Source organism: Humulus lupulus, chromosome 5, assembly GCF_963169125.1.
Source record: "Humulus lupulus chromosome 5, drHumLupu1.1, whole genome shotgun sequence".
In the NCBI taxonomy this organism is placed as follows: Eukaryota; Viridiplantae; Streptophyta; class Magnoliopsida; order Rosales; family Cannabaceae; genus Humulus; species Humulus lupulus.
This window is the reverse complement of record NC_084797.1, coordinates 17,697,529-17,724,022: the sequence shown is the minus strand read 5'-3', so window position 1 is coordinate 17,724,022 and position 26,494 is coordinate 17,697,529. Positions and strand designations below refer to the sequence as shown.

At 35.0% G+C, this 26,494-nt stretch overlaps 1 protein-coding gene across 1 annotated transcript; it reads right to left on the bottom strand.

Annotated features, from left to right (window-relative positions):
- Window positions 1-1,124: 1,124 nt before the first annotated feature.
- LOC133834561 (rust resistance kinase Lr10-like) lies at window positions 1,125-2,768 on the bottom strand. Its single transcript, XM_062264211.1, has 2 exons — window positions 1,653-2,768; window positions 1,125-1,524 (listed from the first exon to the last, which is right to left on the bottom strand). Exon 1 carries the CDS (start codon window positions 2,607-2,609, stop codon window positions 1,653-1,655), a length of 957 nt encoding a protein of 318 aa, XP_062120195.1. The 5' UTR covers window positions 2,610-2,768; the 3' UTR covers window positions 1,125-1,524.
- Between the last annotated feature and the right edge of the window lie 23,726 nt (window positions 2,769-26,494).

Sequence of the window (26,494 nt, the reverse complement as noted above, 5' to 3'; positions counted from 1 at the left end):
GTTAGAATAAAACTCATAACTATTCAAATCATAACCAGGAAAGGTGGAGCAATTATTCTTCTCAACATACGAATCAGCTAAATGATATTACATTAGGCATAGCTAAAGGAATTGAATATCTTCATCAAGGGTGTGAACAACGAATCCTTCATTTTGATATCAAGCCTCATAGTGTTTTGTTAGACCTCAATCTCACTCCAAAGATTTCTGATTTTGGTTTGGCTAAGTTGTGCTCAAAGGATCAAAGTATATTGTCAATGACCACAGCTAGAGGGGCCGTGAGATACATTGCACCTGAAGTTTTCTCAAGAAACTTTGGAAATGTGTCATACAAGGAAGATATTTTTAGTTTTGGGAATGATATTACTCGAAATGGTTGGAGGGAAGAAGAATACTGATGTGAAAGAGGATAAAACTAGTAAAGTTTACTATCCAGAATGGATCTATAATCTCTTGGAAGAAGGAGAAGACCTACGGATCCATATTGAAAAGGAAGAAGATCCTATGGTGCATTCAGTGGCACCCGATAGATCGCCCTTCCATGAAGGTTGCCCTCTTTCAGGTGCTTTATCGGATATTTATATGCAAATCCCTTAAAAAGTTTGATAACTCTGATAAGGTTAAAAAGAGTAGCTCCTCAATAGATGGAGCAATATTAATGATAATAATAAACACATAATTTATACTCACTATAACTCAGCTATAACTTCTAGCTCTAGATTCTTACGTCTTCTAGGCATACCACCAGTTGTTTTTGCCTGAGTTGTAGAGGCAAAAGGATTGGGTGGCATAGTTAAATTTTCTCCACCTTCAAGCATTTGAAGATACTATATAAGAATTGTGAAATTAAGGCTTGTAGGAAAATTACTATTTATTGGTCTTGAGTATACACTCCAAACTGATCCGATAAGAATATCTCTCTTTAGCACTGGCAGTGTTTTTAAGTGTTCCTTTTATTTATTTTATATATTTAAAACATATTTATAAATAAAAATTATTTACTAAAATTAGTGAAAATTATAAATTTAAACCAATTTATTATATATAAAGTATTTTTTTTAATAATATTAACAACAAGGTACTAAAGTTGATTCTAAGATAAATAATCAATTACAATCAATCATTGTGAAGAGACAATTGAATCATTACTTATATCTGTAGAGTGCATTGTTGATTGTATTCAATCTAATGATTCTTGGGCATTCGATCTATATAGACTTTGGTAGAGGGGAAGGTTTTATCTCAATCATATTATACAAGATGAGAGAAATGTGATATATCTATGTGAAGGGAATTGCTCCCTAATTATACAGAGTATCGATGCCTGAGATTGATTACACAATGAAGGCAAAATATTACATGTTGACTATACACTAAATGAGATGATTATACAATTGTCGGATCTCTTATTGGTATTTGTAATTTATGTGGTTGACTGATTGTGATGATTCCCTCATAGACTTCATTGATTCAGTATATTTCAATTATGCCTTGCAAGATGGAGCTTCGAGAGGAGAGTCTAACCTTTGAAGAGACATGAGCAACCCAAAGTGCAGTAAGTATAACAAAGATCAGAACTAATAATCATAATTGTAAGTATCTTAAAAAAGTACAAAAACTGAAATACCAATAGAGTGGATTTAGGAGCATACTTATCTCTGCAGTGTTAATGATGGTATTGATGAGTGCATTGAATATGTAGTCTTCTGAACATGCTCAATGTTATTATCTAGTTGACACAATGAAGGCTTCGGAGGTATTTGTAGACTTTCAACTTCTCCTTCAAGCATTTCTATGACTTTATCCATTGTAGGACGATCACTTGGCTTCAATTGTATACACCATAATGCTACTATAATCATCTTCATTGTTATTGTTGAATCTGCCTCATCTATATATGTTTTCACTACTTCCACATTTTTCTCTTGACTTAATTGATCATGCACCCATGAAGGAAAGTAAACTTTGCTGCTATTTCCTGTAGCCGATTTACAATTTTTTCTTCTACTTGCCATTTCCATCAATAACATTCCAAAACTATACACATCAGCTTTATTAGAAACTCCTCCAATATTTTTGTAAAATAGCTCTGGAGCTATGTATCCTAAAGTTCCTCTTGCAGCAGTTAAGGACACATTATTATTATCCAATGGGCATAATCTTGCTAAACCGAAATCAGAAACTTTAGGAATAAAATTTTCATCCAAAAGAATATTGTGAGGTTTAATATCAAAATGCAATATTTGCATATCACATCCTTGATGCATATATTCAATTCCTCGTGCCACACCAATTGAAATGTCAAAAAATTTCTTGCAACTTAAGAAGTTAATTCCTTCTTGGGAGAAAATATATTTTTCCAAAGATCCATTAGCCATGAAATCATACACAAGAGCATGCTTTGAGGAGTGGACACAAAAGCCAATCAAATGAATTACATTAACATGGTGAATTCTTCCAATTGTAGCAATTTCATTGATGAAGTCTTGTCCATTTCCTTTGGATTTGCTCAATATCTTAACCGCTACAATATGACCACTACGAAGCTTTCCTCTGAATACAGAGCCATAACCTCCTTCACCTAACTTGTTCTTAAAATTTTGAGTCATCTTTTTTATTTCTTTGAATGAGTATCTTATAGGAGTGAGATTATTTTGGTTGTGAAGAAATTCCTCGATGGAATTATATATTGATAAGTGGCGTCTTTGCCATTTATAGATTAAAAAAGCAGCTATAAGTGGAGCCCCTAATATTAATTTTAGTCCTGTGTGCATCCCTGCATTTTACCAAAATAAAACATTGGCTTTAGTGCATAATATTCATGCATAAAGTTTATTTCACATAATTATATACTAGCTAAGAACGCAAAAACATTCATATTGCTTTGCTTAAAATAATTGAATATTTGAAGAAAAAAAGCTAGAGGATATACAAGAATGAAAAAAAATTCAAATATAAAATATGTCACTGATTGTAGAAATAAGTTAACAATATTTATTCTAATGATTTACATTGTTCACACACACACAAAAAAGGTATTAACATTAAACAGTAATAAGAATTGAATAAATATAATTAGGCTCGACTCAATTAATAATGTGACCTTATGTAAATGTTAAAATATAAACTTTCGTAATTGTTAGGATTGGTTAAATACATTGTAAAATTGGTTAGACATAAAGAGATGCAAGAATACCATAATTATTTCACTAAAATCAACATGAGCGGATTGACTTATGGTATAAGCATCTATAGATTATCTTTTTGGATCAAAGTGTTTTCTTGGAGTATGTAAGGGTTCCCAAAAAGTTTGGAGGCGATTGGAAACGTTTTGGGGAAAGTTTGGGGGTGTTATTTCAGAGGTATCAGCATCGCCTCGCTTTTGGGAGGCAACGAATCGCTCGGGATACAAACCCTCAGCCATGGAGATGACCCATTGCTTGGGTGTATGTAAGGGACCGTATAGTTACGTAATTTTGGCTCCAAAACTTAGTTTAAAATGCTCTAACCTCATTGGTTGACATTGATGGCGGTTCTCATACTATTTAAAGGGTTCAATTAAGACTTTGAGTAACTGATCACTCACCACTCTCTGTCTCTATCTCTCTCTCTCTAACTCACAGTGATTATTAGTTTTCTCCAAGATCTTCATCAAGAAAGGATGAATTGCGTGAAGATTAAGGATTGTAAATCTCAATCTCATTCCAACTTGTAGTAGCTTCAAGCAATCTCTAAGGGAATGTTAGGAATAGAGATTTTTGGACAAAAAATTCAATTTGTGTCAGGCCTTTTGTTATCTCCAATAAAGCACATAAAATCATAGTCTTCATGATTTTTTGTAACTAAGGGTTTCTCTCCAAAGGTCCACTCTATCACTTGATCTTATTTGTGTTATTCCTCTATTGTCTACTATGTTATCTTTGGGTTTTAATTTATTTGAATTATAATATTAAATTGTGTGTTAAGCCATATCCCCATCATTAAAAAATCTTTATCCCCAAACCCTAGTTTTATCTTCCAAGATTGTTTATTTCTAAGATTCTTGTTCTAACCCAAATACTATGGAGGAAAGTTCATCAATTTCAGCCCTCAAGTCCATGTCCCAAGATCTAGTAAGACTAGATCGATTTGACAGTTGTAACCTCATTCAATGGCAATATAAGATAAAGTTCATTCTTACAACTTTGAAGGTTCACTACATTCTTGACAAATATTTGAATTCTCTGGGTACTCCAAAGGATGATGATTCTCAAGAAGTGATTAAAGAAAGGAAGGTTCGGGAAGAAGATGAGCTCATATGTCGAGGCTACATTCTCAACGATCTCTCAGATCACCTCTATCATCTCTACACCAAGAAATTCCTCATAACTCAATATATGGATTTAAAATTTTTTGATGGAAAACCTTTACTCCCCCAAGTACATGAATTGCAAGTTATTATGAATAAGTTATCTACTCTTAAGATAATCTTGTCGAGGTCCTATATTATGGGTGGTATAATAGCCAAGTTGCCTCCTTCCACTACAAGAAAAAGACTCTACAGCGACGATATCTATTGTGAGAACGCTAAAGTCGTCGCTGTATGCAGTCAAAATCCACGAATTTTTTTTTTAATTTATTAAAATAAACAAGCTATAGCAACAACATGTCGTCGTTGTAGGGTTGTCAACAACACATGACCGGGCCCTCCAAAAACCTGGTACCCTACAACGACGACATGTCATCACTGTAGGGTACTGGAAATTTGGAGGGAACAAGAGGCGGGAGCTGACTCTACGGCGACGACTAGTTGTCACCGTAGAGTCCTCGTAGAAAAAAATTGGGAAATATCTTGTCCATAACGACAACATGTCGTTGCTATAGGGTACGAAGGGAACTTGACCGCCAAAAGTAGGTTGTCAATTTTCACTCCCTAGTCGTTGCTATAGAGACCCATTTAATTGAGTGAGCAGTTAAAATTTTAGTCTGTCGCTATAGGGTCCCAAAAAAGTGGAGGGAAAGTGGACCGCCAAAAATTTTAGTCAAAATTTCAATGGCTTATGTCGTCGCAATAGACTGGTCGTGTAGTAAACGAAACGAATCGTGTACTATTCTCTTATCTATAGTGACGACAAATCATCGCTGTAGGTTAAATGAAATAGTTCGTTCTGTCTCCAGCGAAGATTCTGGGTTAGACCTATTCGTCGCTAAAGAGTCCATCGTCCTTAACCCCAGCCTGAGCCCCTTTCTTTCCCCCATTTTCTCATAAAATGAAAAACCAGAGTCAGTTTTCACCATCTTCGCCGTCCAGCGCCCTTCTAAGCAATTTTCAGGCCAATTTTTGGCCTCATTTCTTTAGGTATGTGTATTTATCACTCATTATTTTGTATTTTGTTCATTATAATGTATTTTTGTTAATATTTGTTTGATTTTTGTTTATGGTAAAAATTGTTTGCAATAGTTTTTTTTTTTTTAGTTTTTCAGATTGTGCAAGGATTGTGAGTGTGGTGCCTCTACGTTGGTTGGATCTTCCTCATCCTATTGGGTATTGATTTTATGTTTTGGTAATTGATGCATTTGTTTGGTAATTATCTAATTGATTAATATGGTTAGTGTTAATTTTTTATTTTAATTTCAAATTTGCATTTAGAGAGAGTTTGAGCATTAATAGAGGTATATATGCATTTTTATTTATCTTTACTTTATTTTTTGGGGGTTATATATGTATATGTTTATTTTTTTTATATATATATGTATGTGTACATAAAGTAGTGTGAATGTGTTTATGTGTAAAGGCTTTTTTTTTTTTTTTTTAAGAAAATGATGATTGTTTATGTTGATGATTTTATTTTATAGATTAATGCATATGCTAATTTATTTTAATTTTGATAATAAAAAAGTTATTTGACATAAAAAAGTTTCATAGTTGTTTAATTTTTTATTGTAATAAAATTAAATATTAGGTTATAAAAAAACATTAAGTTATGTGATATTTCATTGTATTGTGTATTCTATGCTATAAGTTAGGTAAATCCATATTAGATGTTTATATTATGTTTTTTTTTAATTATATATGTTAGGTTAGATAAATAATATGTTCATTTGGGAATATGTTTATAATATGTTTTTGTTGTTTGTTTGTGAATTTAAATGATTGTATTAAATTTTATGTAATTTATGGGACTGATTTATATGTTTCTATGCAGATTTTAAATTTTGGGATAAGCTAGATTACAACTAATATGTTGCCAAAATTTCATTAGATTTTGAAAAACTAAGTATTACAAAGTAGTTTTAAAATTAGTATGATTAAATTTTTTAATTAATACATTGTAAAGCAATTAATAAAAATTAATTAAAAAATTTAAGTGTAAATTAAAATAATAATTTTACAAGTATAAAACTTCATTAATATTTTTTTTATAAAATAAGTAGAAGTTAAAATAACAATCTTTAATTTTAAATTAATAAATATATACTTAAATATTTGTTTATTTAATTAATTTCATAGTATATTCATAAAATTTGATAATATATATAGATAAAATAGGTAATTAAGTTAACTATACTCTTAAAATTAAGTTAAAATTAAAATAATTAATTTATTGTTATTTTAAAAAAAAATGAAAATTCAAAGTTATAACAAAGTATTTTTAAAATTAGTGTTATTAAAATTTTTAATTAATAAATTTTAAAGCAATTAATAAAAATCAATTAAATTTACTTAGAAAAATTAGTGTTTTGGTGATAAAAAAATTATTATTAAATAAATGTAGTTTTTTATGATTATCACATTGTGATAATTTATTTTCTACTTGAATTAGTTATGATGATTGATAAGAGTTGGATAACTAATAGGCGACTTAACTCTGATGAGTTTTGGAATGGTCTTCAAGCATTCATACAAATGGCCAAGAATCATGTGAATGCTTTGGGAGAAGTCAGGTGCACATGTGTTCAGTGTGTTAATATGCTGAGTTAGAAATTGGACGTGGTGGAGGCTCACATACACAGATATGAGTTTCTGCAGTGATATGTGAAGTGGACCTACCACAGTGAAGTTGATATGCCTCCAGTAGTGGGCGACAGGGCTCCAGTGACTAATGAGATGATTAACATCATCAATGATGTTATTGGTGAATAAGACACTAACGAAGAAGGTGTAAATGAAGGAATTTAAGATGGTGGTGGCAATAGTGTGGAGAATCAATTTGATGACCTATTTCAAGAGGTCGAAGCTGAGTCATTCCATGGTTGCACATAGTTGTCTTCCTTGAACTTCTTGGCGAAGATACTGCGCATGAATGTTATGAATAAATGGATTCAAGTTTATGAAATTTGCATTCCCAAAGGAGAATAAGATTCTGACTTCATACTATGAGTCTAAGAAAAAAAATGGGAAAGTTAGGGTTAGGTTATCAATCAATTCATGCTTGCAAGTACGACTGCTGTTTGTTCTGGAGGGAGAATTCTCAAAAATAGAGTTGTCTTGTATGTGGTGAGAGCTGGTGGGTTGACAAAGACACAAAGGGAAAAAAAGTCACCTAGAAAGTGTTGCAGTACTTCCCTTTGACTCCAAGGATATAACGTCTTTATGGTTCAAGGCATACAACAAAGGATATGACCTAGCATAGTACGGGATGATCAAAAGAAGATGGTGTGATGCACCATCCTGTTGATGGGGGTGCTTGGAAATAATTTGATTCCAGATATCTAGATTTTGACAAAGAACTCAGAAACGTTCGATTGGGTTTGGATGCTGATGGTTTTAATCCATTTGGTAACATGAGTCTATCTTACAACATGTGGCTAGTAATATTATGCACGTACAATATGCCTCCTTGGTTGTGCATGAAAGAGTCATCATTCATGCGGACCTTATTGATTCCCAATCCGAAATCACCTGGGAAGAACATGGATGTCTTTTTTAGGTCTGTGGTAGACGAATTGAAGGAGTTGTGGGACGAAAGAGTTCAAACCAGAGACACCGCAATGAACATTATATTCAAAATGCATGCAACACAATTTAGATGTGATAGATGTAGAGAATTTTTTTTTTTGATAGTTTACTCGGTACTTTTCTTATGAATGAGAAATCTAAAGACACCACTAACACATAAGTAGACTTGAAGAATTGGGGTATGTGAGAAGAGTTGCACCTCAAGGAAGACTGTACAAAGTTGATCAAACCACATCATATGTACTCTTTCACACCGAATGATAGACGATTTTTTTGGTAAATCATAAAAGGAGATAGACTTCTTGATGGCTTCGGTTCAAATTTCTCTAAGAAAGTAACTGACAATGATGGCAACATTGTTGGGTTGAAATCCCATGACTGTCACATTCTTATGCAACGTCTATTGGACTTAATTTTTTCTCCAGCCTTTTTTGACATAATGATTCATTTAATTCTTCATTTACTGCAAGAAGCTATCCTCGGAGAACCATTTTACATGAGGTGGATGTATCCGTTTGAGCGATATATGAAGAAGTTGAAAAATTATGTCAAGAATAAGGTGTGTCCTGAAGGTTCTATAGCGAAGGGTTGTGTTGCCGATGAAGCTTTGACTTTTTGTTCGCAATATCTTCAGGGCATAGAGACTAAATTTAATTATCCAGAAAGAAATGCGAATATTGTTATTCCTAAAAGGTGGTTTTCAGTTTTTGAATCACAATTTCATCCAAGTAGCAAAAAGAAAATCATATCCCTTGACTATCTTCATCGAAAAGAAGTAGAGTGGTTTGTACTCAACAATTTCCCTGAAATCCAACCATATATGGAGTTAGTAGCCTACTCATTGTAGATGAATTCATTAAAATAAACTCATATCCAATTGTCATCTTACCTTAATCCTTGTGCTCTAAAGTGAATGCCTTCGAGAAAATCCAAGGATAAATCTTCAAAAAGATTTCCGTAGCTGGTTTAAATTGAAGGTAAATTATTGAAACTGTAGACTTCTTACGAAATTCCGATCGATTAATACTCATCTCATAGTAGAGTTATGTTATTCCCATGGTTACTCGGTAGTATTGTTTCGATGTAAATGGTTTAACACCGATGTAAGCAAGGGTCAAAATGTGACTGAGAATAACATCACTAGTATCATGATTAATTCTGAATGGTACAAGAATGAGCAGTTTATTCTCTCCACTAAAGAAAAATAAATTTTCTACTTGGAAGATCCTTCAAGAAAAAAAAAATTGGAGGGTAGTAGAAGAAGTTAATCATCGAAAGATATGGGATCATCCAAGTATTGATGATGATGATGATAACGAGGTTGATGTCGTGCATGATAGTACCTCATCAAATTTTGTACTCACTGTGAAATTAGGAGAGTTGGAGGTTATGACTTTGGATCGACCTGGTCACACCAGCATAATTGGGGAAACATCTCGATCTGCACCGGATGTGGATGATGAATTCATCAATGACGATGGACATTATGAAATTAGTGAAGTTGATGTAGAAAGTACAGATGATGATGTAGGAATCAACATTGATGAGGAATAATATTTTCTTGTGAATATTTTTATTGTACCTTTAATATGTATGTTTCCATTTCAAGACTTTTAAATCAATATATAAATTCTCTCAACAATATTTGTTTTCAATAGTTTCCAATACAATACCGAAATTTTAATGTGGATCTTTTCATTCAATAGTTTCCAATCATAATTTGACTTTAATGTGGATGTCGTACATTTTATTACTATTATTTTATAACTGATTTAAATGTAATAATTACACAAACTATAAAAATATGTATGTTGCTGTTGCTCGTTCTCATGGAGGTGATGGAATGGATGATCCTCCTCCAGATCCTACGCGAGTGCCTACTTCCTGTGAGACAGGTAAGTCTATGTTTTATCAATAAATGAATTTTTTATTTATTATTTTACTCAATTTAATTTTATTGTTTAATTAAAATATGCAACGACTACCGCGAAAAGAAGAGGTTGGTCTCGATCCAAAAATTTGCAGTAGCTCGTCGATGAAAATAAAAGATCGTTTACTCTACAATTTGATTTGAAGGAGGGAACCTACCAAGTAGTTGGTGATTTTGGGACATTATTCACGAGACTTATTGGTAACCTTATTGGTCACCATGTCCCGTTATATTATGACTCGTGGCAGAGTGTTCTGGATGAGCACAAGATAGGATTGATGCAAAAGATTGAGGTAAATTTATCAACTTATTCACTTGTAATTTTTTTTATAATTTCAAAATTATAACAAGTTTAATTTTTTTTTGAAGGAATTTTTCATTCTTTCCCGAGCTCTCCCTGAGTGGTGACTGATGGAGACTGTCATTGAGCGAGAGTTTCTGGACCGCTACAAGGATAGAAAAGGTTGCAAGAAAAAACATTTCGATGAACAAGGAGGGTATGATGACATCGAGACAGCTAGAAAGAATCCACCCAAGGACATTGACAACGATAGTTGGTAGAAGTGTGTTGACCTCTTCACTTCTCCACAGTTCATGGCACGTTCAAAGGCAAATGCTTCCAACAGAGCAAAATAGAAGTATCCAAGTCTCCACGGATCGACCTCTTATGCTTCTGCTCGATTTAAGAAGGTAATAAAAATATGTGGATAATTTGAGATATTTTCAGTTATCTTAGTAGTAATTTCAATATTTAACCGATATTTTGTAACATTTTATTTTCTAAAGATGAATCCTCAGACTAAGGAACTGCCCAACATTATTGATACGTTCCATGACATGCACAATCATCTGACTCGTGGATGAGTGAACATAAATTCTAAGGATGCATATGTAAGTAACTTTCTACGATTTGTATATAGATTTATTATTTAATTACATTATGTATTAATTGTCTTATTTCTAAACTATAGGATGCCTTGCAGCAAGAAGTCCAAATAAAATCCTAATCCCAATCCCAATCTGAATCTTCAGCAACAAGTGCCTCTGTCGATGAGACACAAGTCATCTCGAAGGTACTTGGTCAACTTTGTGGCCATAACCGAGGTGTTGGATGCAAGTTGAAGGGCACTAGTACCTTTGCCTCCGGTGCCACCAGATCATCTTCATAGTCAGAGGCATCACCATTTATGTCGACCATAGTCGACCCTCCAATGGTACCAGCTGAGGCTTTCCAGTCAATGGTTCAACACTTCAGTCAAGCCATTATGACCCATAACAACAACTTCCTCCAAATGCAAAAATTTATGCAAGCTTCCAATTCGAACATACAATCTCCATAATTTCAACCTCTGAACTTGGACATGAATATGATACAATCCATGATGGCAAACTTTCCAAGCTCGGGCCAATTTTCACCACAGTAGCCATAGCCACCACAACAGCCACAACAATTCGATGATGATGATGACTTTGGGATTAATTTAGATGACATTTCGTTTGGTTATGTTATGATTTTCAATTTATTAATATTTTGTGTTATTTTTTACATTTTGGAGACTATACTACTTATGTTTATATTAAGTTGAACTAAATTATTTTTATCTTGATATCATATTAATATAACATCTATTAAATATTATTATATTAATATTAAATTATACTTTAATTAAATAAATTGATTTGATTTCATTAAATAAATTTTAATTAGTGTAATTAATTAATTTTTTTTAAAAAGCATTTATATACCTACAGTGACGACATGTCGTTGCAGTAGGGTGCTCGCTGAACACGAAATTATGAGATTTTGTGACCCTACAGCGACGACATGTGGTCACTGTAGGTTCGTGAACCCGGACTCTCTACAGGAATGACATGTTGTCGCTAAAAGATGTTGGGGGTTCACAGACCTACTGCAACGACATGTGGTCGTAGTAGGAGATTTTGAAATTCAAAATTTTCAAATTCTGCAAATACCTACAGTGACGACATGTCGTCGCAATATCCGAGTTCAACCAAAAAAGGAATTTCCTACTGTGACTGACATGTTCTCACTGTAGCAAAATCCTACGGTGACAACAGTGTTTTGTCGTAGCTGTAGGTCTCTACACATACGGACCTACAGTGACGACGTTTTGGCAACGACATTTCGTTGCTATAGACCTACAACGACGACTTTTGTTGTTGTTGTAGACCTATTTTCATGTATTGTTCTTAGATGTAATAACCTGGTTTACTTTTTTTTTATTATTTTATTTAAATAATTATTTGTGAATTATTTGAATTATGTGTTTGGATGAAATTAAAACAAAAATTGGTAAGTATTATTTTAATTTATTAGAATTTATGAGTGGATCGCTTTATAATAAAGTTTGGGACTTAAGTGTAAAATAAATATAGAGTTGTGAAATATTTATTTTACTAGATAGTTAAGGGTTAAATAACTTCTATAAGGAACCTAGAATAATTTTAATTGTCACATGTGAATTTATTTGAGAAGCCTAGAACATGATTTTATGTGTTTGGACTCGCATAAAACCATAAATTTGTTTTAGACTATAGTTTGTGTGTATGTGCCGTGTGGTACCACTTATTATGGGAGAAACAAGAATTTATGCTATAGTTGGGAGCTTATTATAAGTGGTGATGGAGGTGTAATTTCTGAACATGTACTAAGTGTTACACATGCATTTCTGCCACTACGAAAAATGGAGAGGAAAATGGATCTTGAAATGGTGGGTGGCTACCTAAGGCTTGTGGTTGATGGGAGGAAGTTATTTACTCATTTTGGATCAGCCTTTTTTGAAATCCACTTAGGAAAGAAAGAAAAAGGAGATTGAGAGAAAGGAAAAGAGAAAACGAAAGCACTTTGGCTCTCTATTAGTTTGGTCAAGAAGAGATCAACCTACAAGGGTAAGTGTTTGATCCAATTTCACTCATCTCTTTGTTGATTTCGGGTTATGATGATGATCTTAGAGGTCCATGTTTGTTGTAGACATAGTTCAAGCAAGAAGAGGGAGAGAACCACCAAGGTTTCGGCCTAGACATTTTGGAGTCAAGGGTGAGTTTTCCTATTTGTTTCTTGATGATCATAACAATAGATGGTATCTTGGAAATTCTTGCTCATGAGAGTAGAAATTAAGAGATTAAAAGGAGAAGGGATCCCCAAGGTGTTCGGCCAACAAGAGGTAAGGAACTCTTGTATTTCTTTTGGTTCATTTGATGTTTAAACTTTAAAATTCCAGGCATATTTATGGTGTGTGATATGAAGTTTGATGATAAAAATGCTTGGAAATTGATCTATAAATTTTCTTGAGGTTTAGATCTAAGTTTTGAAGAGATCTGTGAGGTGGTTACCATTGTTAGTGGGCGGTTACCGCATAATTTCAGCACCACCACCAGTTTCCATGGAGGATGACCGGCGATGTGGTGCCATGTAGCCATGGCCTAGGGTGGTTAGCACCCTATGGGGCTCTTATGTTCATGTGGGTGCTTAAGAATTAGTGTCGCACCAGCCCCTTGGGCTTTGTTGCTTGGGCTGAGAGGTGTAACCACCGTGAGGTGGTGGTTATGGTGGATAACCACCACCAAGGGTGGTGGTGATGATGAGGATGGTGGTGGTAATGATGATGGGGACATTGATGATGATGTTGGCAGTGAGAGAAGGACTCATGTGAGTCTAAATGCTGTAGGCAGAACGTCACAAAAACCAACTAAGTGCTTAGGACACGTTGCATGCGCCATGCATGGCTATATATATGCACCCAAGGGACCAAACTTTTGGTCCCAAGACTTTTTATATTTAACATAGGGCTTGGGTTTAGTAACCCCAAGATCCGAGAATTATTATTTAGGAATTTGAATAATTTTAAGAAGTAAAGTTTAATAATTTAACGAGCATAAGACTCGAGAAATTATTACTTGATTTTCAAGTAATGGTTTAGACTCAGGAGTTTGTCTTAAGTTCAAGATTGTCAATCTAAGGTTCAGGAAAATATTTTCAAAAGTGTAGAAATTATTTTAAGATTACAAAATTACCCATTAGTTCTTAGGGCTCAAGACTCGAGATTTTGGCTCGGGGCTCGAGAATTTGAATTTCGAAAAGTACTTGGAGTTAGAGCTCAAAATTTCAGACATAGATTAAGATTAAATTGTAATTGAGAATAATAATTTTCTAAGTTAAGTTCATGTTTCCGAGAGGGATATTTTGGTCATTTACCCTAAGGGCTCGGGTTCGAGTCGAGAGTAGGAATTTAGGATTTTTTTCTTAAATCCCTATGCTTATTTTAAGATATTAATAAGTCATAAACTAAGACACACTACTACAAAAAAGGCTTTTTAGGACTCGCGGGGCGTGAGCCCTCTATTTGTGAGCCTTAAAAAGTGAGGTTTTTTAGGAATCGCATTGCGAGCCCTAAAAGAATGTTTTTAGGGCTCGCATTGCAAGTACTAAAAAGTTTTATTTTTAATTTTTTTAAAAATTAATTAGTGGGTTTTGAAGCCCAAAGCACGGTGGTGGTTGCCGGCCGAGACCCATGGCGGGCCTCAGGCGACGGTGACGGCGCCACCATTCAAAGGTGGTTGTTTGGAAAACAAACTAGTGGGTTTTAAAGCCCAAGCTGATGGAAATGTCGTGGTGGCGGTGGCTTAGTTTGAAATTGCTCAGAAAAGCTTGGATCTACGCTTGAAATTTCGGAAATCACTGTGGATTACGACGAACATTGACTTCCAACTCCAGTGAGCATTGAATCTGATTCTTTAGTGGGTTTTGAAGCCCAGAATGCAAGGAGTATGGTGGTGGTTGTGGTTCAGCTCGTGGTGACCAGAAGGTGCGCGGAAAGTTTGGGAGAAACCCAAAATCGCAGAACTTCGAGTGCCCCGTTGAGGGCCTTAGGCCACGCATGAGGTGCTGGTCTTTGAGGGTTGGAGGTTTCGGGGGACGGCGCATCGGCTGGGCTGGCGAATGGCGATGGCCGGTGACGGGAGGGAGGCTGTTCAACCCTGGCAGAGGCGACTTTGGGAGAGAGAGAGAAAATGGGGCTGAGTGATTTTTTTTTTTGGTTTTTTTAATAAATACTAATAAAACTTTTGTTAAAAGAAATTATTCAAACTTTTAGGACAAACATAAGATTTTAGGGCTTGCACTGCGTGTCCAAAAAGAAATTCTTTAAGGACTTGCAATGAATGTCCTAAAAAGTCTAGGAACTTTTGTTAAAAGAAAATTCAAACTTTTAGGATACACATCAATTTTTAGGGCTTGCACTGCATGTCCTGAAATAAATTCTTTAAGGACTCTCAATGAGTGTCCTAAAAAGTCCAGGAGCTGTTTTTAGGGCTCACATCTAGGTGAGTGCCCTAAAAAAGTGTCCTAAGAGCATGTTTTTGTAGTAGTGACATGTTGTCCCAATATGTTTATACGATCTAATAGTGATCAGAAACGCTCACCAGGGGCACTTTTCATGAAAAGTTAAGGATAAAAGGTGAGGAAGTCTACACCAAGAGTAACTTAGTTTTGTGAAATGTTTGCTATGAATGTTTGCATACTATGAATGTTGCTAGATTAAATGTGTTGCTATATTTCTGAGTTATATAGCTAGGAACATGCATAATAGTACCCATCTGTCAGGGTTGAATGCAATAGTTATGTTTGAATGTTGTAAGTGCAAATGTTTTGATTTTGTGCTTAATATGTGAACTCTGTAAATGTGGTCCCCATACAACTGTATAGTGGGTCTAACTACAATACATGCATCATCATCGTGGAATTAGTGGAGCATGCCCTTTGGTACAAGAGGTAAGTATTCTCTGGGCTGCAAGGCTCATGACCTCTATGTTGAACGCGATGGCCAGAAAATTTTAAAGTATACATTGCATTATGTTTATGCCATGAATTCAAGACTTGTGCTCTCTAGTATGTACTTAGCTTCCTTACTGAATGTTATAACTCAATAGTTACTGCGTGTGTAGGTAAAGGCAAAGCTTAGAAGCGGTGCTGGCAGCTGAAGGGAATTTTGTCAAAAGTATGCATACTATGAATCCATTGACCTGCAAGGTTGATAGGGTTTCCTCAAGTCTTTCGCTAAGTTTCAAGTCATGTATTTTATATTTTATCTTCAAGTTTGGGTCAAGAAGGCCCTATGGCCAAATACTCCTTTTTAAGTCTATTTTCAGCTGTGTTTTGTTTCAAACTTCTGAGATATCAGACTCATTTATATTTTCAAATTTGTTTTATGATGTAAATACTTTATTCAGTTTATCAAAGTAACTTAAGGACTCTAATAGTCTTTTTTTACAAAAGTTGACCGCAAGGGTTGAGTTGACCACTAGGATTTCGTTGTCGTTTTCTAGTGGGTCTAGCCTTAGAGAATTGGGTTGTTACATTGTAAGGGCTATAGAAAGAAGATTATCCATAAGAATGAGGAGATTTCTTTGGAAGAGATCCTCAAGTACCTAAGGATTGAAGATGTGTCTCGTTCTAGAGACAAGTGTATGGAAGAGTCCAATGGAGGGACATCCAAGGCTAACCCCATAGAGAAATGTGCTTAATCAAATAGAACAGACCAATCTAGGAAGGACAATTAGCTAGCCCTAAAAAATAATGAAGTTCAATTCAAAGGTGTGAAAGACCCTTGTTTTGTTTGTGGAAAGAGTGGTCACTTGGCTAGGGAACGAAAGTTCTGAAAACCAACTTACTTTGGATCCAAGGTCAACACAACCAAATAAGAGTTGTAACACCATTCATGTAACTTATGATAGAGAGATCTTCAAGATATTTGAAGAAATAAAGAATTGCAATGAAATCCAAATGGGGAATGAGCATAGATCAAAAGTGATGGCAAGGGGAATGTTGATCTCTACTTCACATCTGAATGATAACTCTTCTTACAAATGTGTTGTATGTTCCAGACATGAGTATAAATCCTGTATCTGGAAACATGATGAGCAAACTGGGCATCAAAGCGATGTTTGAGTCCAGCAAGGTAATTTTGTCCAAGGGAAATTACTTTGTATGTAAAGGGTATGTTCGTAAAGGAATGATTAAATTGTGTACTTAAGACTCAAGTTTTGATAATAATGCATCTTCCACTTCATGTTATAGCTTGACTTTGATTCTATTACTTTGTGGCATAATAAACTTGCTCATATAGGTTATAGTATAATTAAAAGATTTATTAAATGTGGTTTAATCGTATGCATTGATGTTGAGCATGATAAATGTGAAGCATGTTAAAAATCTATAAAGCCAAAGTTGAAAATCAATTGGAAAAGAAAATCAAAGTAATAAGAAGAGAGAGGTGGTGATTACCTTTCCAATGAACTCAATTTATTTTGTGAAATGCATTGTATAATACATGAATGTACAACCCCTTATACACCGCAACAAAATGTTATAGCTGAAAGAAAGAATAGAACATTTGTGGAAATGATAAATGTTATGCTATTACATGCAAATTTGAGTTTCGTGTTATTGGGAGAAGGCTTGTTATCCCCTTGTCACAATATAAAACAGATTCCTTTAAAGAAGAATCAAATTTCACCATATGAGATATGGAAAGGAAAGAGACCCAACCTAGGGTATCTCAAAGTGTGGGGGTGTCGTGCCTATTGCAAGAGCATTGAGCCTAAAAGGACCAAGTTAGGTCCAAGGGTCGTTAAGTGTGTATTTGCAGGCCATCCCTCAATTAGCAAGGCCTATATTCTATTATACTTGAAGTCTAATGTCATAATTGAATCAAGAGAAGTTGAGTTCTTTGAGAACTTGTTGTATAGTGAAAACAAATCTCAAGAATCGATGTCATTAGAAGGAACTCAAGAAGAGTTACCTTCAAGGGTTGTAGGGAAACTGCTATTGCCTAGAAGAAACCAAAGGCTTAAAGAGATAAGATCACAAGATAAAAACTCACAAGTTAAGACTCTTCACTTAGTAGAGGAAATTCACAAGAAGGACACTTGGAAGTATCATGTAATATCCACTTTCCTTAGTAAAGGGTATTTTAGTAATTTTGGCTTGGGTCCAAAGAATCATGGTAAATTTTGTGTTTATGAGATATTTGACATGATATGCATGAATGTTATGTATGATATATGTTATGAATATGTTAGTTCGATCACACCTCCTTCAAGTGTTAGGGGCCAAACTGATATAATAATTAAGTTATGGGGGTCAAAGCAGAATTATAAGTTTTATGATAGAAATTGCATTCTATGAACATTTATACTATTAGCTTAGGGAGAATTACTAAAAAGGGCTCAAGTGATTTCATGAAGAAGTTTAGATGAGGGATATGATGGTAATTGTGTATTTATTGATTATTAAGAATTAATTAAATATAGAAAAATAAGATTTGGTTTACACAATTTTCAGTCATGTCTTTTAGAATTAAGTTATCAGATCAAGAGGCATTTCACACATTCTTGATCTAGTTATTTTGAGGCATAAATAATTGGAGGACTTTGGTGGTGAACAATACAGATTAACAGGGGGGATTGAGGAAAGAAATTGGGATTGGTGGCTGAAACTGTAATCTGTAAGTTCTCCAAATCATGTTAATTATGCTTTATGGTAGATTTAGGTTTTGATGATAAAAAGAAGGTTTTTGATTGTGCTTTTGATTAATGTATGTATATTAGATGTCTAAGATGGATTTTATTTGTTTTAGAAGTGTTAGAGACATGATAGGTTGTTTGATTGGGGGATTTGGGTCGAAACTTTGTGTTTCAGAGTTATTTTGGGGTTAAAATTGCACTTGCAATTCCAAGAATCCCGACCAGCACAACCACGCTCATGCCCTAGGGCGACGGCGCTGCTCGTCTGGATAGTTGTATCTCTTTGTGGGTGCGACTGCACTGGTTGCCTATAAATGTGATTTTTTGTTTTGATTCACTCTTTTGATTATGATTTGGTATCTTTTGCTTTGGGGTTTTGTGTAGTAGGGTTTTAGGACTTTCTTAAGGATATATTGAGTATGAATTAACCTTAGGAGGGTCATGGGTTCTAATATGGTTTTGGCTTGGCTTAAGTTTAAAGCTTTTGGTGTTATATGAAATGTTTAGGTTTGCTAATGATACTTTAAGAGATGCGTTAGTGTGCGTGGATTGTTGCTGCTCTTGAGGTAAGAAGAGGGGACACCTGCACACAGGATGTACACTCGACGTTCCATCTTATGGTAGAATTGTTTGGTTATGTTTCATGTTTATGTTAAGTTTATATATGATGTGCTTGCTTAACATGATTACGTTATTAAGTGCATGTCTATGTTATGAAAATTGCATGCTTACGATGTATTAAAATTGCATACTTACATTGCTTCATGCTTGGTTGCAAAATTTTCCATTTACTCTTGTCTGCGTCCTTTTGATGTGGTATTTATGTATTTATGAGTATTTGATTTAGTTGTTTGGACTATGATATTATTACTGTATGTTACCTAGTTAAGATTAAGGGGTTGGGTCCTACACAACTCTTCTTGTTGGGCTTTGGCTTATGGGTACTCTGTGCTGTAGGTAAAGGCAAAGAGGCGGTTACATCGCAATGATTTGGAGAGTTTTGGCGGAGGGTGTACATGTCTAGGACTTAACGACTGTTAGGGGTCGAGCCTATCTGGAATTTTTTTTTATGGTTTTGTTTTTAAGACATGTTTTATTTATTGTTATGAGTTGTATTTATGGTTTAAGCTTTATGTTTTAATAAAAAAAAATTATTTTTGTTTAACATTAACTATGAGATTCCAGAGTTTCTTTTCTTTTAAAGGGGTTGTAAATTACATTCATTTTTCTCTAATAAATGAAGTTTTAGTCAAATGATTTAAAACTTGTGTTAAATTTTACTTTTAATTAATTTATTAAATGGGTCAATTAACACCTCGAGAATTTGGGGTGTTACAATTTGGTATTTGATGAAAGGTTTTGTTTCCTGTACACTATCTAGACATGTACTCTCGTCGCTGAAGAAAAGCTTGACTTATTGCACTGTAAGCTTTAATTGTGTTTGATTTATTTCATGATTGTTTGCCTTAAATATTTTAGTGCTCTACCTATATGAATAAAGTAACTAGTATGGCTAGGGTGCTTAGAGTACCTAAGGTTCGTTTGAATAAGGCTCAACGAAGGAAGCGAGCAAGGAGGATAAGAAAGATATGACGAATAAGGATATGTCACTTTTCGAAATGGAGCATTGAGGAGATAATCGATAATTTCATGATGGTCAACCAACGCATTCAAGACATGATCTGGGAAGGAGGATTATGAAGCTTCAAGAAGAACTATGACGTGTTCAAGAACACGATTTCCTCAAGGAAGATGTATGAGAATCTTGAAGTTATTTGGAAATAGATTCATGAAAGGATTCCAGAGGGCACAAAGTATAATCGTACCTTTATGGCGTATGCAAGACAACGAGGTTTCGAGCTGGCCTCTGAACCATTTGATAAAGTAATAACCATGGAGATGATGGACAAGCTTAAAAGTTCTTATCTCGGACATAGCATGTGGCTTTAGATGCAACACAATATGCTATTTTGTTTAGATGTTTGTTTCTTTGTTTTGGATTGGATATTTTGGATAAAGGAGGTATTAAGATATTTTGGTATTATGAATGAAAGAAGTTAGTTGTTTGATGAATTGAAAGCGTATTTTGGTTCCTAGCCTGGAAAAGTTGCACTAAAATACATTATTGATTACAGGAACGAATTGAAATCATGCCCCCTAGAAGATCAGAGCGAAGGAATGCTAGAGTTAACTATAATCTTGGTAATCCACTTGCCATAAGGCCAAATATGAGAGCAAACAATAATGGAAACATTGCAGATGGGGGAAATGAGCGTGATGCCAATCCTCAATTTGACTACAAAAGACTGGAAGCATGGTTCTTTGCCACGCAAGAGGACATGAGGAGGTAGGCTGAAGAGTTAAGGGAATTGAGGCATCAAAGGAAGCAACAAGCATCACCAGCACAAGTGAGTGGAGAAATTTAGTGACCTCTAGCACCAATAGAAATTAATCCTATTGTTGGAAATCATCTAGAGCCATTGTATGAAAGATTCACGAGGCATCATCCTCTAGTGTTCGAAGGGAGCACTGATCACTAAAGGCTGAGTAGTGGTCGAGCATGATGGGATCTATCCTGGATTTCATGAGAGTTGAAGGGAATGACAGGGTGGCTTGTGCAACCCACATGCTGAAAGACGATGCAAGAATCTGGTGGGAAGTGATCTCACAGGCAAAATATGTTACTACTATGACAGGGACAGAATTTCAGCAAGCATCCAATGACAATTATTACACTGCTGTTGTACGAGCTTCGAAGGTGGATGAGTTTGCCACTTTGAGCCAATGAAATATGATAGTGATGGAGTACACATTGAAGTTTGACAGGCTAGATAAGTTCGCAGTAGACCTGGTACCAATGAACGTGTCCAGAGTGGATCATTTTGTACGCAGATTGAAGTCAATGATAGCTCGTGATGTTGAGATTGTATCTATAGAGGGTGACAACACTTATGCTCAGGTTTTGGAAAGGGCTCTCACTACTAAGAGAATGGAGGATAGAATTTGGAAATAAGGTGTTGTTAAGAGAAAGGCAACAAGGAACGCCTCCCATGGTTATAATTCAAATGATCAGAAAAGAAAAGTAACTGACAATGTGGGGTAAGCAGGTCAAAATAAGAGGTCTAAGGATAACAAGGGAAATAATTGCACTGGAATAAGGACTGGGTGTGGTATCCAAAATGCAAAAAATGTAAAAAGTGTCATCCACGGGATGTTGGGCAAACGCATGCTACGGTTGTGGCAAGGGAGGACATATCAAGAGAAGTTGTTCACAGAAGGGGCATGACAATGTTAAGGAACAACATAAGAAGGGTGATAAGTTGGTTCCGACATGTGTTTACGCACTCACTACAACACAGGCAGAAGCAATAACTTCCGTGGTCTCAGATCAAATTTTTATTGCTGGAATTGATTGTTATAATTTAATTGATTTTGGTGTCACTCATTCATTTTTTGCTAAGAGAATAGTTGATAGGTTTGATAGACCTTATGATATGCATGTTATGGGATTTTGGGACCATGTTACCAACCGAGGAGGTGGTAATATCTATGAAGTTGTTTAGAGCTTTGCCTATGAGGGTTGATGGTAGAGAATTTTATGTAGATTTAATTGAGCTTAGTATGCTTGATTTTGATATTATTCTCGACATAGACTGGTTGACTAAGTAAAACACTACCGTTGACTGTAAGAAGAAAATGGTGGTGTTTAAACCTGAGGGGGACGAGCTATTTGCGTTCATGGGGACAACGACAGGATTAAGGATTACAGTTATTTTAGCATTGGAAGCTAGAAAGATGTTGCAACATGGATGTATGGGGTTCTTGGCCAGTGTAATTGACATTGCAAAAACTGGAATGCAACGATCGAAGGATACAAGTTTAGTATGTGAATATTTGGAATTTTTTCTCATGGACTTACCAGGATTGCCACCACATCGAGATATTGAGTTTACGATCGAACTAGCACCTAAAATAACACCGATTTCACAAGCACCCTACATGATGGCGTTGACAGTACTAAAAGAGTGGAAAATTCAGCTGCAAGAATCACTTGACTTGGGATTCACTAGGCCAAGTTACTCACCATGGGGAACACCAGTGTTGTTTGTGAAGAAGAATGATGGATCAATGCATATGTGTACTGATTATAAGGAGCTCAACAAGGTTATGATTAAGAACAAGTACCCTTTGCCAAGAATAGACAATCTTTTTGATCAACTACAAGAGAAAGTAGTATTTTCAAAGATAGACATGAGTTCAGGGTATAATCAATTTAGGATTAAGGACGAGGATATTCCAAAGACGACACTATGTACGAGGTATAGGCAGTACAAAATTTTGCTAATGTCAGTTTGGACTTAGCAATGCCTAGATGACATTTATGGATAGTGTGAACAAGATGTTTAAGGATTATTAGGATAAGTTTGTGATAGTGTTCATAGAAGACATCCCAATCTACTTGAGGATTGAAAATGAATATGAAGAATATCTACGAATAACACTACAAAGGTTAAGGGAGACAAGTTGTACGTGAAATTCAAAACATATGAATTTTTGCTCTCACAAGTGGCATTCCTAGGACATATTGTAAGTAAGGATGGCATCAAGGTGGAACTAGCAAAGATTGAAGTAGTAAAGGACTGGCCGAAACTAAAGAATGCTACGGAGGTGAGGAGTTTTCTTGGATTGACAGGGTATTACAAGAAGTTTGTAGAATTATTTTCGAAGATAGCCACTCCATTGACAGAGCAGACTAGAAAGAACATAAAGTTTGTTTGGACAAATGAGTGTGAATGAAGCTTTCAGAAGTTGAAGGGTAAGCTCATTAAAACACATGCGTTAAATCTACCGACGGACAATTAGAAGTTTGTAGAATATTATGATGCATCAAAACAAGGACTTGGATGTCTGTTGATGCAAGCAGGAAAAGTAATTGCTTACGCCTCAAGGCAGCTGAAGGAGTACGAGAAGTGCTACCCAACACATGATCTAGAGTTGGTGGCAGTAGTATTTGCACCAAGAATATGGCGACATTATCTCTATGAGGAGAAATGTGAAATTTATACGGACCATAAGAGCTTGAGGTACTTTTTTACCCAGAAGGAGTTAAACATGAGACAATGAAGATGGTCAGAATTGGTATAAGATTACAACTGTGACATATTGTACCATCCACGAAAGGCAAATTTGGTAGCTAATCCCTTAAGCCGTGAGAACCAAGGGCAAGTAGTGGATATAATAAATGTTTCCGCTAAGCTGTTGGAGGAAATAGAGTGACCAAACATTGAATTGATTGTGGGAGGACTAGCTAATTTAACTCAACACTCGACTCTGTTAGAGAGAATTAAAGAAGGACAAGACAAAGACCCTTAGATATTAAAGTATAGACAAGGAATTCTAGATGGGAGTATTAATGACTTTACCCTCAATGGTAGTAGAACAGTGAGGTATAAAGAACCAATTTTCATGCCTGCAGATTTAAAGATTAAAAAGGAGATCCTCGATGAAGCATATACTACTCCCTATTCATTACATCTAGGGACTAGAACAATGTACCATGATCTAAATATGTTATATTGGTGCCCCGGGATGAAGTAAGACGTGTTGGAGTATGTGGTTATTAAGTGCATGACGTGTCAACAAGTGAAAGTTGAACACTAGGGACCATCAGAGTTGCTACAACTGTTAAACATTCCAGAGTGGAAATGGGAGGAAATATCCATGTATTTTGTGGTGGGATTTCATAAGACCAAAAAGCAACAAGATTCAATTTGGGTAATCATAGATAGATTCATGAAGTCGACATATTTTATAGCCGTCAGAATAGTGTATTCAGGAGAACAGTATGCAGAACTCTATGTTCAACAAATTGTGCAACTTCATGGAGTATCGAACTTAATAGTTTCAGATAGGGATTCGAAATTTACATGCAAATTTTGTGAAGGATTATAGAGGCTAAATTTAAGTTCAGCACAACATTTCACCCTCAAATTGATGGACAAACAGAGAGGAAAATTCAGATGTTGGAAGACATGCTTCAAACATGTGTATTGGATTTCGGTGGGTCATGGAGCAAGTACCTTCCATTGATTGTGTTCTCATACAACAATAGTTATTAGTCAACTATTGGAATAGCACCGCATGAGATTTTATATGGGGGAAAGTGTATATCGCCAATACATTGGAATGAAATGGGTGAAAACAAGTATTTAGGCACATAGGTTGTTCAAGAAGCAAACGAAGCTATTTCCAAGATAAGAGCCTGCATGATTGCTTCTCTAGATCGCAAAAGAGTTATGCCGATCCTAAAAGTAAGCATGTAGAGTTTGGAGTTGCATATTATGTATTTCTCCAATGAATGGAATCAGGAGGTTTGGCAAAGAAAGGAAAGTTAAGTCCCAGATACGTCGAACCATTTAAGATTTTGGAATGAATTGGATAAGTGTCTTATCGATTATCCATGCTCCCAGCATTGTCGGCAGTGCACAATGTCTTCCATGTGTCAATGCTAAGGAAGTATGTCTCAGACACGTCTCACATTCTTAGCTATGAGACTTTGGATTTTCAAGAAAATATTTCTTTAGAAGAAAAACCAGTAAAGATTTTGGACAAGAAAGAAATGTGTTACGAAATAAGACGATCAGATTAGTCAAAGTTTTATGGAAGAACAATTCCCTTGAAGAAGCTACTTGGGAGTTGGAATTAGATATGTGTGAGAAATTTCCAAAACTATTCAGATAAATTTAGAGGACGAAATTTCTTTTAAAGGGGGCGGGGTTGTAAATATTCGCTTTTCTTAATAAGGGTTATTTTGGTAATTTTTCATGGGTAGAAAGGATCATGGTAAATTTTGTGTTTATGAAATATGTGACATGATATGCATGATTTATGTTATGAATATGTTATTTCGATCACACAAGTGTTCCTTCAAGTGTTAGGGGCCAAAATGAAATAATAATTAAGTTATAGGGGTCAAAGTAGAATAATAAGTTTTATGGTAAAATTACAATTTATGAAAGTTAAAACTATTATCTTAATGAGAATTACTAGAAAAGGCTTAAGTGATTTCATGAAGAAATTTAGATGGGGGATATGATGGCAATTGAATTTTTTTGATTATCAAGAATTAATTAAATATGGAAAAATAAGATTAGGTTTAACAATTGTCTTTTAGAATTAGGTTATCAGATCAAGAGACACTTCACACATTCTTGATCTAGCTATTTTGAGGCTTAAGGAATTGGAGGAGGACTTTGGTGGTGAACTATATGGATTAGCAGGGGAAATTGAGGAAAGTAATTGGGGTTGGTGGCTGAAACTATAATATGTAAGTTCTCTAAATCATGTTAATTATGTTTTATAGTAGATTTAGGTTTTGATGAGGAAAAAGGTTTTTGATTGTGCTTTGATTAATTGATGTATTTTAGATGTGTAGGATTGATTTTATTTGTTTTAGAAGTGTTAGAAGCATGTTAGGTCATTTGATTGGGGGATTTGGGATGAAACTTTTTTATTCAGAGTTGAAATTTGGGGGTAAAATTTACATTTGCAATTCCAGGAATCCCAACGAGCACGACCGTGTCCATAGCCTTGGCACGACCGCACTACTCGCCTAGATAGCCGTATCTCTTTGTGGGTGAGACCGCGCCCGGGCACATGCGCGATTGTGCAAATTTCCCAGAAATGAGATTTTTGGTTTTGATTCACTCTTTTAATTATGATTTGGTATCTTTTGGTATGGGGTTTTGTGCAATAGAGATTTAGGACTTTCTTAAGGTTATATTGAGTATGAATTATGGTGTATTTCTAATATGGAATTTGTATTACACAAGGTAGGTGTAAGACCATAATGGTTTCATATAATGAAGATGTGAAATTTGACTTTTTGTTGTAGGCATTTAAAAATTATAATTTTGGGTCCAAAGTGATGTTGGGTTTTATGCCCTTATAAAATCACATTTCTCATGTAATTCATTCATTATCAATAAAGTAGTAGAAATCATTTTGTTCAATCAAATTGCGTTGTTTGCATGTTTTATTATATGATTAATTATTATTAATACAAACGTTTATAAAATCCG

Coding starts and splice junctions, on each gene's coding strand:
- LOC133834561 (XM_062264211.1), bottom strand. CDS start 2,609: ATGACTCAAAATTTTAAGAACAAGTTAGGTGAAGGAGGTTATGGCTCT.